The sequence below is a fragment of the Pleurodeles waltl genome, chromosome 1_2 (genome assembly GCF_031143425.1).
Source record: "Pleurodeles waltl isolate 20211129_DDA chromosome 1_2, aPleWal1.hap1.20221129, whole genome shotgun sequence".
Classification (NCBI taxonomy): Eukaryota; Metazoa; Chordata; class Amphibia; order Caudata; family Salamandridae; genus Pleurodeles; species Pleurodeles waltl.
The window spans coordinates 396079342-396098584 of record NC_090437.1 but is presented as its reverse complement, the minus strand read 5'-3'; the positions used below and the strand labels follow the sequence as shown (position 1 = coordinate 396098584).

Sequence of the window (19243 nt, the reverse complement as noted above, 5' to 3'; positions counted from 1 at the left end):
GCTATGGTAGCGGCCATCAACTGCATCAATTTTTGCCCAGTCACCATGACGAACAGGCTACCCAGTCCTTTTGTGACCATGGACACTGTTCCCACAAGACCCGTGGGTCCCAAGACCAGAGATCTTCCCTGTCTGTCACACTATTATCCTCAAAACCACTTTAATTTGCCCTCTCTCCATCATGGGCAACCATTCATCACCTTTAACAAATGGGTGCCTCAGATTGTTCAGTGGGGTTACACCCTTCCATTCACAGAAACCCCACTGTCCCTGCCACCATCCTTCGACTGGCTGACGGAGGACCATTTGTTATGTCAGGAAGTGCAGGTTCTTTTGGCCAAAGGAGACATTAGGAAGGTGCCGACAACAGAAGGATGTTGTGGTTGCTATTCTTGCTATTTTCTTATGAAAAGAGACAGAGGCCTAGACGTGCGCCCTCTCAACTACTTCCTGAAAAGGAGAAATTCAAAATGCTCATGTTAGCTCAGGTTCTGTCTGACCTGGCCGTGGAGACTGGATGGGAGTGTAGGACTTGAATGACACCTATTTTCACATAACTGTTCTATGGGCCACACAGAGGTTACCTGTGGTTCACAATAGGCCACAAGCACTTTCAGTTGCTCCCCTTTGGCCTTACCAGCACCCCTCAGATGTTCACAAAGGTGATGGTGGTGGTTGCAACCCATCTGTGGAGGTCAGGGTTTCCAGGCTTCCCCTTCCTCGATGACTGGCTGCTGAAGTAGTCACCCACCTCCACTCCACTGTATGGCAGACCTTCTGCTTTCGCTGAGGTTCACTGTCCATGTGCTAAAGTCACACCTGACTCCCTATCGGATACTACCATTCATTTGGGCCATTCTGGACACTGTGCAGTTGTGGGCCTATTGTCCAGGACAGTGAGTCCAGGATATTCAGGCTATGATTCTGATGTTTTAGCCTCTTTCCTAGATTGTTGTGAGATTGACTATGAGGCTGCTTATCCTCATGGCCCCCTGCATTCTGCTGGTAACACATGCCCATTGGCATATGCATGCCCTACAGTAGAACCTGAAGTCCCAGTGGACACAACATCAGAGAAATCTCTCTGACATGGTCCAGATATCAGGGGGAGTGGGCAAAGGTCTGCAGTGATGGCTGACGAACTGCGATTGGGTCAGCGCAGACCAAGAAGGTGCATTGTCAGCACTTCTGCATGCAGTCATTTTCAGGGCGGCTTTCGTCCGGGAACACATTTCGTCTGTAGTGGAATTCAGACATCCTGTACGCCTTCCCATCTTTTCCACTCCTGATCAGAGTTCTCAGGTAGATCAGGAATGACCAAGCCCAAGTCATTCCTGTGGCCTTGGATTCTGCATGGAGATTATGGCATCCCAGACTTCCTGAGCATCAGCACCGATCCTCCGATCAAGCTGCCCCTTTAGGAGGTTCTCTTGTTGCAGCAATAGTGCAGGGAACCCCTTTGACGCTGGCCAAAGTGCCATGCTACCTGTTTTCTTCTCGCTGCCCCATCCCCCATTTCCCAGGGGGAGAAGAGACTCCATCAGATGGATCCAGAAAAGAGCATTGTCATTCTACATTGTTCATACCAAAGAATACTGGCCAGACGATCACCTCTTTGTTGGTTTCTCCAGAGCAAGTAAAAGAAAAGCTGTGCAGTAAAGAACCATCTCTAGATGATTAGTGCTGTGCATTAAAATCTGCGAAGCACTAGCCAAAAAGCAGCCTTCTGATGGTTTGAGGGCTCATTCCACCAGAGGTAAGGCTGCAATTACTTCGATACCTCACGGACTCCCCGTCCTGGACTCCTGTCCGGCTTCTGTGTGGGCATCTGTGCACATGTTTCTAAAGCACTACTGCTTGGATAGTCATTTCTTTCGAAATGGGCATTTTGCCTGTTCAGTCCTCCAGGACTTTTTGGTTTGAACCTGTCCTATAGAGTGTCCCTGTAATGCTCATGAGGGTATGTGTTCAAATAGATTGTGTTCTTGCTGGAATGCTGGGTCATCCCTATCACCGCCTGTCCTGTTTCAAATTGTCTTCCAGTCTTCTACAAGCATGTCTTTTAATCCAGCATATGCAACCTGAATGTCACATGTCTTTCTTCGGTATCCATGTAACAAGATCTATATGTTATGCTTAACTATTGCAGTCCAGGAATCCAATTTGGATCTCCTTTGTGTGAATGGTACATAGTTGTTGGATTAGAAGAAGCTGTGTGACTTGCACAGCTCCTTGCTAGCATTTCCGAGGAATTTTGAAATGGATCAGATATTAGGATACAGAGGATTGGAGACAAAAGGCTCTTTTGAGTTGCTGCCCTGTTTCTCCACCAGTCTCCCTCTGAGATGTTAAACCAAACCAGTTGGGTGGTAGCCAAGTAAGACATCTTTTGTGCCTTTGTTTTGGGTCTTTCTTACCCTGAGCTCCTAGTCCCTCTTCTCCTTCTTGCTGATAGTAGCGAAGAAAGACTGGCATGACCAGTCTGGGAGAAATGTGCAAATGTCAGGAACCAGTATCCAACTGGACCTGTTGTCATTGTGCCAGGATTTCTCTTAGACTAATGCCAGGAGTTGTACTCATTGGAGACAGAGAAAGACCTTTAAGCTCCTGGATTGGAGATTCTGATTGTGAGCTTCCATCTTTTGATCTGCTAACAGGAACCTGGAAGTTCTGCATCCTGCTAGGAAGGGTTGCCTTGAATTCACTATCAATGAAGTAGCACAGTATCTGCTGGGGATGGGTAGTCGAGGTGCTCTTGCATGAAGGAAAGGCTGTCCACAAGTCAGGGCTATAATGAGCGGCGCAGGAAGAACTGCAGTTGGCATGCTGTCGCCTAATTGAAGGATCTGCATTGCCAAACTATGTGAGTCTGGTTCCTCTGCAGTGAGTTCTAGAGTGATATGGCCTGCACCTTGAATCTGTACTTGTCTGGACACTTAAAACGTCTTTCCTGAGTTGGTCTCAGAGACCAAGGGTGAGCCACAACCAACTACAAAAATTACACCAGATCATCAACTGCTTGGACAGATGGACATGGAGTAGAATCACAACTACATTAGAGGATTTACAACTCTTCCTCTGGCTTGATCGCCACTGTGACTTGGGCTGAGGTCTTCATTTTGTTTAGGTGATGGGCATATGTTTTGGCCCAAGAAAGATCCATTGCTTGAAAATCTGACCTAAATTGTGCAGTTGATTTCAGACTATGTGGTAAATGCTGCACCCCTGTATTTACACCAACAAGATGCAGACTTGTAGTCAAATATTTGCAGCAGCACTAAAAATTGTAATATTACATTTTGCACGACCTTTTCCTTTCTGGTTGTGTTTAAGCTAGCAAATCAAGGCACTGAGAACTTTACAACTAGTATTTTTATTCTGTATTGGTTTACAAAAAAAGATAGAAATTTGTATTTATTCAACACATGTATAAATGCTTTTAAGAGCGGTCTCCTCCAGTACTGTAAAGGTAAGTTAATTAGATGTTTGCAATAGAGGTTATAGTCTCCTGAAGTGGCCAGTCCTTATTCAGCCAGCAGGCCTTGTCCCAAATCTGAGCTGTCTTGGAATGTAGAAATAAGGGTCCAAGTCTGGAAATAAATATCTGTTGTGATACTAATTTGCATCATGGTCGTTCACAATGCAATCATGTGTCCCTAGAGGAGCCTTAAAACATTTTTGAAATTCTGATTATATTTACTGTAGATAAGTTACATTTAATGTCATCATTTATCTTGTATGATAGCCGTATTACCGTAAGCTATCATACTATAGGAAAAGCCCTTGGACCAGTCAGAGTTGATGCAAATTTTAAAGTATAAAACTACTTTGTGGAAATCTTAGTATAATGCATGTTTTTTAAAGCTGTAATTTATAAGAGGTAGACGCTAAATTTATGGCAGATGGTGTCACTTGTTCCAGTTCACAAGAATGTAGGATAGACTGACCAGCCAGTTTATTGCTTATTTTCAATCCTTTCTTAGATGATTGAGATCTTTTATCATTTGGTGGTTAAAAGAAAAGAATGTTAAGCCAAGTAAGGGACGATTTCCTGCTGGCATGAGAACAGTTGATCAGGCCTTAGAATTAGTTGTGGCCAAATCCCACTTTATCTGGTCATTTAATGAAGTTGGCCAGCACAAGTTTATGGATATGCTAGCACCTGCACACCTTATTGAAGTAGTTGGTTTCCACCTGACTATCTGCAAGGATCTGTGTTTTAATGCGACTGAAGAATTTACCGATAGTATTCAGATATTTAAGAGGGTCTGAAAGGGGGGGCAGATTGGCATTGATCCTGTTTAATATGCTCATTGTTTAGATGTCTGCCTACAAAATTAACAAGTTTAAGTACTGATGTTGACATCCCACCCAACACCAGTTCTCTGAAATGCAAATGATGCCATCCTTTTGTCAAAAACAGAACATAGCATTGCCAAAATACATGTAAGTGTCTTTTTTAAATATACTGGTTGTATAGGGTGTAAATTGAGCCTTTAACTCCTGTTTGTAATGCCACTTTGAAATTATTTTTTGAGGCATTTTTCACGTTTTGTGCTTGCTGCTTTAAAACAATGGTGCATTGATCTTAAGCACAGCTGGCCTGATTCTCAAAGGTAAACTAACACTTGGTAGTAAGTTTACTAGTTTCTCGGAACTCACAAACTACATGCAGAGTTGTACGTTTCCGCACTCCCTACTTATGTGTATGGAGTTCTCTGTACCTGGAGAGTCTGCAGTCGGGACAGAGAACTCAACACACAAAAGTATGTAGAGTGCTGAGTTGTAATACTCCACATGTTGCTTGTGAATATCATTTTGTGGTACATTTTGTAGTACTACAAAATGTACTACAAAGTGCAGTGTGAAAATCTGTCCCAGCGTCTTTTTTTGGAAAAGGGTGACATTGCAGCCTTGGCTTTTTCATTTTGTGTTTCTATACTTATAGGGATACTTGTTTGACGTCCACTAGAGTGCCCCTGGAAACCCTAGATCCAAAGTCTTTTAAATCTGTGCTCAGAATACGATTAGACTTCCAGAACTGCGATTACTAACTACATTGTATTTTCAAATAATCTACATTTACTGCCCTTTCATTATACATGGTATTGAAAAGATCTTATAAAGACATATAAATATCAGGTTTACTTGTTGTTGTGGTTCTGATGCATTCAGGCTACCTAGAATACTGACAGTTGCATGAAGGCAAGTCCATGTTTGAAACAATTTCTCTGAAGATCTTACCACAATATAAATACCTCTAAGGGTTATTAAAACTACATGTTGATGACAAACTTCAAATTATAAGCTGCGTCTCTGAAGAGATCCAAACTACGGTTGCGCACGTGCACCTATCCCTGCTCCTCTTATAAGTGGGGGGTCGAGCTTAAAGTAATTGCTCCAAAAGATACATGTGACAGAGTTATAACATAGAAACTGAAATTCAACTTTAAGTAAAGGATTTTCCTTATAGTATTTATTACATTGTGTTGGTACATGAGTCATACTTTACATACTGTGCCATGTTGTAAGTGCTGATGGCAGGCATCTTTTCCAGAGCAAGACATGAAGTTTCAGGAGAAACTGAAGTGTTCCAGGGAGGCTCACTTGGCAAAACCCCCGATGGGTAAGTTTCTTTCTGTGTATTTATTTGAAAAGAAAATGAGCTGACCATGCAGGTGTTGTTAAACACTGTCATTCACATTAAGCTAGAGATTATCATCGTCTATCTCGGAACTACTGTGGGTGCCGACAGTCAACTGAGGGCAGTAGATGCTCCTGTGGAAAAAGTGAGGTATTGATTCAAAAGTATACCTAAGAGGTTTTAATGGGAAGCCTGAATAGAAGAAACAAACTTTCTTTTGAGTTGTAGGGAACAGCTTCAATATCTAATTTAAACTCCAAGCCCGTAGGACTTTCTTTTCGACCCTGTAAGTTGCATTTTGATTGTTACCAATTTGAAACCTTATATTCTCCATTAGCTATCGTTTTTTTAGATCTGTTAAAGTCTATAGTAGCAAGGGGGTTGATACCTCAGCTACACATTTCTTTAAACCATGTGTTTCTTCTGGGCTGGTTTGTTGCATTAGATATAAGTAGGTCTCTTGAAGGACAGTACAAACATAGTGAATCAGCTGATAACCGAGTCTTGGAGAACTAGTCTTCCAGACTTCTCATATTTAAGGACAGTCACGGCTTTTTGTAAACGTGTGCACAAGACGAAGGAACTAAAAATCTTATGCCGAGCGAAAATATTTACTTTGCAGATCTTTATCTTTGAAATATCCAGCTACATACTGGGGACCTGAAGCATTTAGCATAGTTCAGGGATACACCTTGTGGTCAGTGGTTTAGAACTAGCATTGCACAGAACCTACTGCATGCCATTATGTCCTGTTACTTAAACAGCACAGTCTTGCCTGATTTTTATCTTTCAATAGTTGTTTTTATTAGCTCATTTTAGATGTAAAACATACACACACACCCATAAACTGCTCAAAGTATTTAAGATGGTGTAGAACAGAGTTTGCAAGGCAGTAAAAGGCATTCGTGCTTCAAAAGCTGTTTGCAAATGATAGATAAGATTTAAAAAAGACTGCTGGGACCACTGTGTTTGGGGGTTCAGCATAAGTCTGCGCAGCAAGGCTTGCTTAGTGTAAACTTGAAGGGGTCCAGTGTTCTTGGGAAATGAAAATGATTATTTTTCGGATAATTTTCCCTCGCCTTAATGGACTGATACTCCCACCCAAGTTCTTCAGTGGTACTGTCAGAGAAAAATATTAGTGGTTAAAGATTGAGAGCGAACTCCAGGAACTTCTGACTGGTCTAACAATGAGGGAGTGCAGACTCCTGTTCTGGGGTACCTTTGGGCACCAAAAGCAGCTCTGGAGGTGAAAGGCTGTGAACATTGCTACAGTTGGCTCCTATCATGGAGCATTGTGAGCAGCCCGGTTTTGAGATCCTCTAAGATACTTTCAAAGTTTAGCAACAGTTCTCTTTTTCACCCACCAGCATGCATATTCTAAAGCAGTGGTTATTAACTTATGGTTTGAGGACCCCTACAAGTCTACAGGGCATGCTCAGAAGGTCCACGACAAAGTGAAATAATATGAGACAAAAGCAGATTTTAAACTGTGAAAGCATTTTCTATATTTGATTTTAAATTAAACAAAATATTTCGATATTTTAGTGTTGTTTGGTGTATTCTTGTTTTTGTCCATTGTTTTGACGTTCAAATTATAGAAACTGTATAGGCCGTGTGTTTCCAGCTTTCAATGATGACAGAGGGGTCCCCGGATTCCTGTGACGATCCAGAAGGGGTCCACAGAAGTCATAACGTTAAGAACCGCTTTTCTACAGTGCAGACCTGGACTGCACGACTTCAATAGCTCTGCAGTGCAGTACAGATTCGCTGTTGATGAGATGTGAAGAACCGGCCTGAGGCTCCAGTAATGGAGCATGTAGTGATGCAAGGTGAAAGAATAGGTCTCAGAGGAGCCTGATTAGGGTAAACCTCGAGGTTATGCTGCACCATTTGGTGGTTACTCCTTTTCCATTGCCCATAGTTCCACCTGCATGTCAAAGTCTAGTATAGAAATTGAGGTAGCTTTACATTGGAATAACTATAGTTCATTCTACTCAAGTGAACTTTATTACACAGTGGAATGAAGGAGAGGAGTTAGCTGTATTTTTTCACAATTTTCAGGTTCAGTATTTCAAGAGATTTTGTTACTTATACAGATAGTGCCAAGAAATGAAATTGTACTGACTGTTCTATCCAGTGATTAATTCTTATATAATCTTTGTGGACACACACTTCCTCAAGTTTATGAATAAAGCCACTTACTACTCTTGAAGATTAAAATAAATGACTCATTCCAAGAAGGGCCGAAGGATGACCCATTTTTGTTTCTTTTGAAAAGGCATTTAAAATGATGTTGCAGATATCTAGGTAGGACACTTCATTTCCTGCTTTTTTTCAAACTGGCGTCGAGAAGTATAAGACTGCTAGTAGGTGTTCCGCATTATCTGACTAAACATGCAGCAGCAGAGTAATTGGCAGTTTGTGCACCTTATACGGTTGTGAGGTCTAATACTTTAACTTGTATGCAAGCTCAGTGTTGCCTCACCTAATGACCCCATCATTTTTTTCTGGTGGCATTTAAGTCAGATAGGAGGGTAAGTCAACCATTTTTTTGCCTATTTACGGTTGATGGATTTACTCAAAGGATAGACTCACTAATAGAAAAATCACCTTTTCTTCCTACTCTGATAACAGAATGTTCAATGGCATGTGTGACTGTAGATACACATGTGCTGCGTACTCCTGCTATCTAGTGTTGGGTTCGGAGTAGTGCAATTTCTTTTTCTTAGAATAAGTGTTTCGAATAACGAAATCGAGTGAGTCCTCCTCTCGGTGATATTGCACGTGGGCATCACCTCCTTTGTTAGATTGTTTTTCCTCCGCTGTTGGGTTCGGGCGTGTGTGCCTCTCTTTTGACTCTGTTCGGTTTCCAATCTCTCTTTTCTGTTCCAGTGATATTGTATTTGAACGTGCTTTCCTGTCATAGCACTCCTTATGTTTTTTGTCAGTTCAGGCTTCAACCGACTGCCCCTTGAGCCATTAGCACCTGTCTTTAGCCTACATTCTGCATGGCTTTGGCATTAACAAAAATAGTTTCCTTATGGAACATATTTCATTCTGCTTCTGTCCTTGGTGCCACGCCAAGTTCCGGCACACCGAAAAACACCTTGTGTGCAACCTTTGCCTCTCTCCAGACCACTTTTTAGGTCCAAAAAGACCATTTGGGACTGAAAGGATTGTCAACTGGAAATGGCTCGGTGAACATTGGACAACACCCCAGACCTCTTTGGGGAAGAACTCGCTCGGGGGCTCAGCAGCACAGGAGGAGAAAGCTTTTTCCGTCCAAAACAGCTCCTAGTCCAATGTGGAGTCCGACATCGAGAGCCAAGAACTTTCTTCTACCCAGCGTGTGAGTACTGTGGCCCCAGCTCTCCTCCAGAAACTCTCCAAGAAGGCCCTACAGACGATTATAGAGATCGCTGGTCCATTCCTGCCATTTGGACATGGTCGGTACCAAAAGACACCTTCCTTCCTCCTTGGTGCCAAAAATAGCAACCTCGGCTTCGACTTAAACCACTTAGGCAGAGAGATCATTTCAGTATTGATCCGAACCTTGGCACCAGCCTGGCAGCTCTCTCCTTTGACCTTTGTGCAACCAAGTACATGAAACAGAAGCTTTAGGCATCGAAATCTCCCGAGACCCTGAACTGGGGCCAATCATCCACCAGCTCTTCTCCAGTTCAGCCAATTCTTGAAACAATGGACGCTAGACAACGCAAACTTCATGTTCAAGAGGCCACAGATCGCATTATAGCTACACTTTCCTTTCCTGTGCTTCCTAAGAGGAAATGTACTTTTCATGATGCCCTAACATTCTTGTTCCTCCAAGGAAGAGGACAAAGGACAAGGCTACTAGCCCACCTCGCTGGCCTTCTCCAGAGGACACTACCTCCTACCAACAGGTAGTTTCTAGGGCAGAAGCATTCCAGCATTCCACTACATAGCTTCACAAGGAGCCCATAGAGCAGGATTTCTTGTTTGACACTCTCTCCTCCATGCACAGGGACACTCGATTTCTTCCCATGCTCCCTGGTATGCTCAGACATGTTGAGGATATATTTAAGGAACCTGTATGTTCATGGATGATTACAACGCAAATGGATAAGAAGTATAAAGGGGCCCCTTCTGGCCCACTTTACATCAGGGCACAAGTCCCACCTTATTCTATAGTGGCCGCTAGTGCCCATAAATGGGCCAATAGTCAAGCCACAGAGGACTCTCCTCCCCCAGAAAAGGAGAGCAAATTAATTGATGCTGCAGGAAAGAGAGTAGTGGCACAGGCAGCAAAATCATTAGCTCATTGCCAATTCTCAAGCCCTTTTGGCTTATTACGATTGGGCACACTGGGATGAGATGGAGGAATTGCTGCAATACCTCCCTGAAGAGCATTGCAAAAGGGGACATCAAACTGTCTCAGAGGGCTAGATTATTACAAATAACTCTATACGATGTGCTTTCGATGCAGCGGACACAGCAGCCAGAGGGATCAATACCAGTATCATCTTGAGTGGGAAAGCCAGAGGTCTGACAGGCAGTTCTCAACATGCCTTTTGACAAGGAGCACCTGTTTGGACTGCAAGTGGATACAACATTTGACAAGATGAAAAAGGACAGACACCGCTAAGGTCCCGGTCGCCGTACAGACTCCCACACAGAGAGGTCCTTTCATCGACCAGGGTATAAGGGAGCATATAAATCATCCACAACAGAGGTTTCCACTTCACAAGGCAGACAGCCTCGGTCCTCTTATAGTAGAGGCTACTTCAGAGGCTCCTACAGGGGATCACATAATAAGGGTAGAGGAAAGAGTACCGCCACACGCGGATCCTCCTACACTGCCAGGCAGTGACTAACCTACTTTTTCCCTCAGAACATTTGACACCTGTTGTGGGAAGAATTGAACATTTTCACACTGTCTGGGACACCACCACTATACTGCCCAGTGGGCCCCTGCTATTATCCAACATGGCTATTGTCAGGAGCTCATTACCACACCTCCCAACATTCTCCCTCGCACCCACAGATTATCACAAGAACACTCAAACTAAGTCCATGTCCTTCTCTTTAAAGGGGCCATATAGTCTGTTCTGCTACAACACCAAGGTTCAGGAGTGTACTCCCTTAGCACACTTGTGAAGGCAAATAGTCCATGTCTTACCTTACCTAGACGACTGGCTCATCAAAGTCAATACCCTGCACCAGTGTCAACAACACACTCGGATGACAGTGGATCTCCTTCACAAACTGGGGTTCACTCTCAACATTCCCAAATCCTATCTCCAACCACTACAAGTTCAACCTTAGGAGCAATTTTGAACGCACGGTTACGGTTAGCGTACCCCAATCCAGTTTGCATTCAGATTTTTCAAACACTTCTGCCACAATTGAAACAAGATTATTACTACCCAGTAAATAACATTATGTGTCTACTAGGGATGATGGCTTCCTGAATTGCCATAGTTCCTCATGGGAAACTGCACATGCGTCCACTACAGCAGTGCCTATCTTGCCAGTTGTCTCAGTCACAGGGTCATCTGGAAGATCTAGTGTTGTTAGACAATCAAACTCATCGTTCTCTGCAATGGTGGAACACCAACCGCCTCTTGAAGGGCAGCCTTTTCTAGATCCTGTTCCTCACATCACACTGACACCAGACACATCACCAACGGGTTGGGGTGCTCACCTCAAAGACTTGACAGCTTAACATCTACGAGATGACAAACGCCAGTCTCTTCAATTTTATTACCTGGAGTTTCAGATGGTATTCCTAACTCTGAAAGCTTTCCTTCCTCACCTGTCTCGCAAGGTTGTCCTAGTCCGGACAAACCATATGATAGCCATGTATTACTTACTGAAATGGGGGGACTTGGCCTTCTCAGCTAACACACCTCTCTGACTATATGGAAGTTGGCTGTTCACTATCACATTTATCTGTTGGCGGAATATCTCCCAGGAACGGACAATGACTTTGCAAACCTGCTCAGCAGGTTGCAGCAACAAGTGCACAAGTGGGAACTCTACCCACAAGTCCTCCAGTTGTACTTCAAAAAGTGGGGTGGGGGTGGGGGGGCTCGCCTCACATATACCTTTTTGCCACAGCAGAAAACATAAAATGAAAATACCCAAGCTTCACCCCCAGGTAACCACATAACTATCCAAGAGCAATGATCTGTGGATGAGTTTGTCAGGAGTATTTGAAAACACTTTTCCACCTCTCACTCTCATTCCCTTTCTGGTTTAGAAACTCAGTCAAACATCTGTGACCATGACCCTTGTGGCTCTTACGTGGGCACGCCAACCTTGGTTCACTAGTTTCCTGTATCTCTCTGTAGTTCCCTATGAGAAGCTCCCCAACAGGCTGGACTTTCTCACAAAGAATAAAGGGCAAATCCTACATCCAGACCTCCGATCTGGCTCCTGTGGTAATAGTTTGGCTACCATGGTCTGCCTGTGAAATATATGGACATTCTCTTGGAAGCACGCAGATCAACCACTAGAGCTTGCTATGTGGCAAAATTGAAATGTTTTGTTTGCCACTGCCAACCCAAACACACTGTTCCAGTCATTAAGGCTTTCATGGAAGGACTCAAACAAGTAATTGCACCTTGGGTGCCCCCAGCCCCTTTGTGGAATCCTACCATTGTTCACACCAGACTCATCAGACATCCCTTTGAGCCCCTTCACTCATGTTCACTTCATTCATGGAAAGTAGCTTTATAATTCACCATCACTTCACTCCGATGTGTTAGTGAGGTTCATACACATGCTGTGCACTGTTCCTGCCATCTAGTGTTGGGCTCGGAATGTTACAAGTTGTTTTTCTTCGAAGAAGTCTTTTCGAGTCACGGGACCGAGTGACTCCTCCCTTGCGGCTCCATTGCGCATGGGCATCGACTCCATCTTAGATTGTTTTCTTTCCGCCATCGGGTTCGGACGTGTTCCTCTTCGCTCCATTATTCGAATCGGAAAAAGACTAAAATTCACCGAAAAGCGTCGGTATTGTTTTCGATCGGGAAACATCTTGCATCGACACCTCGACACCAGCGACACACAGCTTCAGTGGCCCTTCGGGGCTTCCGCGCCCAGCCAGGGCCTGGTCGGCCTGACCACAGAAAACATCGAAGCCTAATGGACCGGACCCCTTTCCGTTTCTGCCCACAGTGCCACGCCAAGTATCCCTATACAGACCAGCATCGGGTCTGTAATCTGTGTTTATCACCGGAGCACAGGGAAAGTACTTGCGAGGCCTGCAAGTCCTTTCGATCAAAGAAGACCTTGAGGGATGGGAGGGCGAGGCGGATGCAAATGGCGTCGAAAAGTTCAGAGTACCTCGACGTTGTAGAAGAGGAGATGGCTATCTCTATCCAAGGTTCGGACTCGGACGACTCACACCGACCACCTACAGCAGGAAAACACGTGAGTACGCCTGCCCGGACCCAAGCCTACACTCAGCCTAAGAAGCATAAGGCCTCGGGGACGCCACTGCATGAAGGCCATGGCTCGACCCATAAAAAACAAAGCAGTGAACAAGCAACACCTTCAGCACCAAAAAGGCCAAAATTGTGCCAAAGTCTTCGGACTCGAGCCGAGAACATGTCATCGAAAAAACTCAACATCGACTTGTCGAGTCGACAAAGCCTCAAAAGTCTTTCGGAGCCGAGGCCTTCTGTCAGCATGGGCATTTCGGTGCCGAAAAAAACGGCTTCGGAGCCGAAAAAAGCCTCGTACACCGAGGAACATGGACTCTCTAAGCAACTAAAAGAGAGACACAGATTTGAGGAGGAACTGCAAATAGAGGAGTTTGAGAAAACACAGGCAGGAATACAGATCCATAAGAATACTGGGAAGATCCAAACTGCACCTCCTCTTAAACTAAAAAGGAAACTGGCTTTCCAGGGACCATCAGACACTTAACAGCCAAAGGCTAAAGTGCCCAGGGAAAAATCGCCGCCAGAACATTCTCCTCCACATTCACCACAAAGAACAGGGTCACCTCTTGCCACTCCCCCTGCACAGTCACCCACACACACTGTGCGGTCGCAAGACGATGCAGACCCCTGGGACCTCTACGATCCCCCTGTGTCAGACAATAGCCCTGAGTGCTACTGTAGGAAGTTGGCTCTGTATGTGCTATTTCAAAGTAAGGAATAGCATGCACAGAGTCCAAGGGTTCCCCTTAGAGGTAAAATAGTGGTAAAAAGAGATAATACTAATGCTCTATTTTGTGGTAGTGTGGTCGAGCAGTAGGCTTATCCAAGGAGTAGTGTTAAGCATTTGTTGTACATACACATAGACAATAAATGAGGTACACACACTCGGAGACAAATCCAGCCAATAGGTTTTGTTATAGAAAAATATCTTTTCTTAGTTTATTTTAAGAACCACAGGTTCAAATTCTACATGTAATATCTCATTCGAAAGGTATTGCAGGTAAGTACTTTAGGAACTTCAAATCATCAAAATTGCATGTATACTTTTCAAGTTATTCACAAATAGCTGTTTTAAAAGTGGACACTTAGTGCAATTTTCACAGTTCCTAGGGGAGGTAAGTATTTGTTAGGTTAACCAGGTAAGTAAGACACTTACAGGGCTTAGTTCTTGGTCCAAGGTAGCCCACCGTTGGGGGTTCAGAGCAACCCCAAAGTCACCACACCAGCAGCTCAGGGCCGGTCAGGTGCAGAGTTCAAAGTGGTGCCCAAAACACATAGGCTAGAATGGAGAGAAGGGGGTGCCCCGGTTCCGGTCTGCTTGCAGGTAAGTACCCGCGTCTTCGGAGGGCAGACCAGGGGGGTTTTGTAGGGCACCGGGGGGGACACAAGCCCACACAGAAATTTCACCCTCAGCAGCGCGGTGGCGGCCGGGTGCAGTGTAGAAACAAGCGTCAGGTTTGTAATGGAAGTCAATGGGAGATCTAGGGATCTCTTCAGCGCTGCAGGCAGGCAAGGGGGGGGTTCCTCGGGGAAACCTCCACTTGGTCAAGGGAGAGGGACTCCTGGGGGTCACTCCTCCAGTGAAAGTCCGGTCCTTCAGGTCCTGGGGGCTGCGGGTGCAGGGTCTCTCCCAGGTGTCGGGACTTAGGATTCAAAGAGTCGCGGTCAGGGGAAGCCTCGGGATTCCCTCTGCAGGCGGCGCTGTGGGGGCCCAGGGGGGACAGGTTTTTGTACTCACAGTCTTAGAGTAGTCCTGGGGTCCCTCCTGAGGTGTTGGATCGCCACCAGCCGAGTCGGGGTCGCCGGGTGCAGTGTTGCAAGTCTCACGCTTCTTGCGGGGAGCTTGCAGGGTTCTTTAAAGCTGCTGGAAACAAAGTTGCAGCTTTTCTTGGAGCAGGTCCGCTGTCCTCGGGAGTTTCTTGTCTTTTCGAAGCAGGGGCAGTCCTCAGAGGATGTCGAGGTCGCTGGTCCCTTTGGAAGGCGTCGCTGGAGCAGGATCTTTGGAAGGCAGGAGACAGGCCGGTGAGTTTCTGGAGCCAAGGCAGTTGTCGTCTTCTGGTCTTCCTCTGCAGGGGTTTTCAGCTAGGCAGTCCTTCTTCTTGTAGTTGCAGGAATCTAATTTTCTAGGGTTCAGGGTAGCCCTTAAATACTAAATTTAAGGGCGTGTTTAGGTCTGGGGGGTTAGTAGCCAATGGCTACTAGCCCTGAGGGTGGGTACACCCTCTTTGTGCCTCCTCCCAAGGGGAGGGGGTCACAATCCTAACCCTATTGGGGGAATCCTCCATCTGCAAGATGGAGGATTTCTAAAAGTCAGAGTCACCTCAGCTCAGGACACCTTAGGGGCTGTCCTGACTGGCCAGTGACTCCTCCTTGTTGCTTTCTTTGTTCCCTCCAGCCTTGCCGCCAAAAGTGGGGGCCGTGGCCGGAGGGGGCGGGCAACTCCACTAAGCTGGAGTGCCCTGCTGGGCTGTGACAAAGGGGTGAGCCTTTGAGGCTCACCGCCAGGTGTTACAGCTCCTGCCTGGGGGAGGTGTTAGCATCTCCACCCAGTGCAGGCTTTGTTACTGGCCTCAGAGTGACAAAGGCACTCTCCCCATGGGGCCAGCAACATGTCTCTGGTGTGGCAGGCTGCTGGAACTAGTCAGCCTACACAGACAGTCGGTTAAGTTTCAGGGGGCACCTCTAAGGTGCCCTCTGTGGTGTATTTTACAATAAAATGTACACTGGCATCAGTGTGCATTTATTGTGCTGAGAAGTTTGATACCAAACTTCCCAGTTTTCAGTGTAGCCATTATGGTGCTGTGGAGTTCGTGTTTGACAGACTCCCAGACCATATACTCTTATGGCTACCCTGCACTTACAATGTCTAAGGTTTGGTTTAGACACTGTAGGGGTACCATGCTCATGCACTGGTACCCTCACCTATGGTATAGTGCACCCTGCCTTAGGGCTGTAAGGCCTGCTAGAGGGGTGTCTTACCTATACTGCATAGGCAGTGAGAGGCTGGCATGGCACCCTGAGGGGAGTGCCATGTCGACTTACTCGTTTTGTCCTCACTAGCACACACAAGCTGGCAAGCAGTGTGTCTGTGCTGAGTGAGAGGTCTCCAGGGTGGCATAAGACATGCTGCAGCCCTTAGAGACCTTCCTTGGCATCAGGGCCCTTGGTACTAGAAGTACCAGTTACAAGGGACTTATCTGGATGCCAGGGTCTGCCAATTGTGGATACAAAAGTACAGGTTAGGGAAAGAACACTGGTGCTGGGGCCTGGTTAGCAGGCCTCAGCACACTTTCAATTGTAAACATAGCATCAGCAAAGGCAAAAAGTCAGGGGGCAACCATGCCAAGGAGGCATTTCCTTACACAACCCCCCCCCAAACGAAAGAGGATGAGACTAACCTTTCCCAAGAGAGTCTTCATTTTCTAAGTGGAAGAACCTGGAAAGGCCATCTGCATTGGCATGGGCAGTCCCAGGTCTGTGTTCCACTATAAAGTCCATTCCCTGTAGGGAGATGGACCACCTCAACAGTTTAGGATTTTCACCTTTCATTTGCATCAGCCATTTGAGAGGTCTGTGGTCAGTTTGAACTAGGAAGTGAGTCCCAAAGAGGTATGGTCTCAGCTTCTTCAGGGACCAAACCACAGCAAAGGCCTCCCTCTCAATGGCACTCCAACGCTGCTCCCTGGGGAGTAACCTCCTGCTAATGAAAGCAACAGGCTGGTCAAGGCCATCATCATTTGTTTGGGACAAAACTGCCCCTATCCCATGTTCAGAGGCATCAGTCTGCACAATGAACTGCTTAGAATAATCTGGAGCTTTTAGAACTGGTGCTGAGCACATTGCTTGTTTCAGGGTGTCAAAGGCCTGTTGGCATTCCACAGTCCAGTTCACTTTCTTGGGCATTTTCTTGGAGGTGAGTTCAGTGAGGGCTGTCACAATGGATCCATATCCCTTCACAAACCTCCTGTAATACCCAGTCAAGCCAAGGAATGCCCTGACTTGAGTCTGGGTTTTTGGAGCTACCCAGTCCAGAATAGTCTGGATCTTGGGTTGGAGTGGCTGAACTTGGCCTCCACCTACAAGGTGGCCCAAGTAAACCACAGTTCCCTGCCCTATCTGGCATTTGGATGCCTTGATAGAGAGGCCTGCAGATTGCAGAGCCTTCAAAACCTTCTTCAGGTGGACCAGGTGATCCTGCCAGGTGGAGCTAAAGACAGCAATATCATCAAGATAAGCTGTGCTAAAGGACTCCAAGCCAGCAAGGACTTGATTCACCAACCTTTGGAAGGTGGCAGGGGCATTCTTTAAACCAAAGGGCATAACAGTAAACTGATAATGCCCATCAGGTGTGGAGAATGCTGTTTTCTCTTTTGCTCCAGGTGCCATTTTTATTTGCCAGTACCCTGCTGTCAAGTCAAAGGTACTTAAGAATTTGGCAGCACCTAATTTATCTATGAGCTCATCAGCTCTTGGAATTGGATGAGCATCTGTCTTGGTGACAGAATTGAGCCCTCTGTAGTCCACACAAAACCTCATCTCTTTCTTTCCATCTTTGGTGTGAGGTTTGGGGACTAAGACCACTGGGCTAGCCCAGGGGCTGTCAGAGCGCTCAATTACTCCCAATTCCAGCATCTTGTGGACTTCCACCTTGATGCTTTCCTTAACATGGTCAGACTGTCTAAAGATTTTGTTTTTGACAGGCATGCTGTCTCCTGTGTCCACATCATGGGTACACAGGTGTGTCTGACCAGGGGTTAAGGAGAAGAGTTCAGGAAACTGTTGTAGGACTCTCCTACAATCAGCTTGCTGTTGGCCAGAGAGGGTGTCTGAGTAGATCACTCCATCTACTGTGCCATCTTTTGGGTCTGATGACAGAAGATCAGGGAGAGGTTCACTCTCTGCCTCCTGATCCTCATCTGTTACCATCAACAGATTCACATCGGCCCTGTCATGGAAGAGCTTAAGGCGGTTCACATGGATCACCCTCTTGGGGCTCCTGCTTGTGCCCAGGTCCACCAGGTAGGTGACCTGACTCTTCCTTTCTAGCACTGGGTAAGGGCCACTCCATTTGTCCTGGAGTGCCCTGGGAGCCACAGGCTCCAGAACCCAGACTTTCTGCCCTGGTTGGAACTCAACCAGTGCAGCCTTTTGGTCATACCAAAACTTCTGGAGCTGTTGGCTGGCCTCAAGGTTTTTGGTTGCCTTTTCCATGTACTCTGCCATTCTAGAGCGAAGGCCAAGTACATAGTCCACTATGTCCTGTTTAGGCTCATGGAGAGGTCTCTCCCAGCCTTCTTTAACAAGGGCAAGTGGTCCCCTTACAGGATGACCAAACAGAAGTTCAAAGGGTGAGAATCCTACTCCCTTCTGTGGCACCTCTCTGTAAGCGAAAAGCAGACATGGCAAGAGGACATCCCATCTCCTTTTGAGTTTTTCTGGGAGCCCCATGATCATGCCTTTTAATGTCTTGTTGAATCTCTCAACCAAGCCATTAGTTTGTGGATGGTATGGTGTAGTGAATTTATAAGTCACTCCACACTCATTCCACATGTGCTTTAGGTATGCTGACATGAAGTTGGTACCTCTGTCAGACACCACCTCCTTAGGGAAACCCACTCTGGTAAAGATACCAATGAGGGCCTTGGCTACTGCAGGGGCAGTAGTCGACCTAAGGGGAATAGCTTCAGGATACCTGGTAGCATGATCCACTACTACCAGGATATACATATTTCCTGAGGCTGTGGGAGGTTCTAGTGGACCAACTATGTCCACACCCACTCTTTCAAAGGGAACCCCCACCACTGGAAGTGGAATGAGGGGGGCCTTTGGATGCCCACCTGTCTTACCACTGGCTTGACAGGTGGGGCAGGAGAGGCAAAACTCCTTAACCATGTTGGACATATTGGGCCAGTAGAAGTGGTTGACTAACCTCTCCCACGTCTTGGTTTGTCCCAAATGTCCAGCAAGGGGAATGTCATGGGCCAATGTTAGGATGAACTTCCTGAACAGCTGAGGCACTACCACTCTCCTAGTGGCACCAGGTTTGGGGTCCCTGGCCTCAGTGTACAGGAGCCCATCTTCCCAATAGACCCTATGCGTTCCATTTTTCTTGCCTTTGGACTCTTCAGCAGCTTGCTGCCTAAGGCCTTCAAGAGAGGGACAGGTTTCT

General features: G+C 46.1%; 1 protein-coding gene across 2 annotated transcripts in view; it reads left to right on the top strand.

Moving 5' to 3' along the window:
- The window catches only part of ECPAS (Ecm29 proteasome adaptor and scaffold), a 790558-nt gene that overhangs the window by 417098 nt on the left and 354217 nt on the right, over positions 1–19243 (top strand). For both annotated transcript variants that reach the window (XM_069240017.1, XM_069240008.1), the window contains exon 28: positions 5558–5626. In XM_069240017.1, the coding sequence (XP_069096118.1) occupies positions 5558–5626 (69 nt within the window). The remainder of the gene's footprint in view (positions 1–5557; positions 5627–19243) is intronic.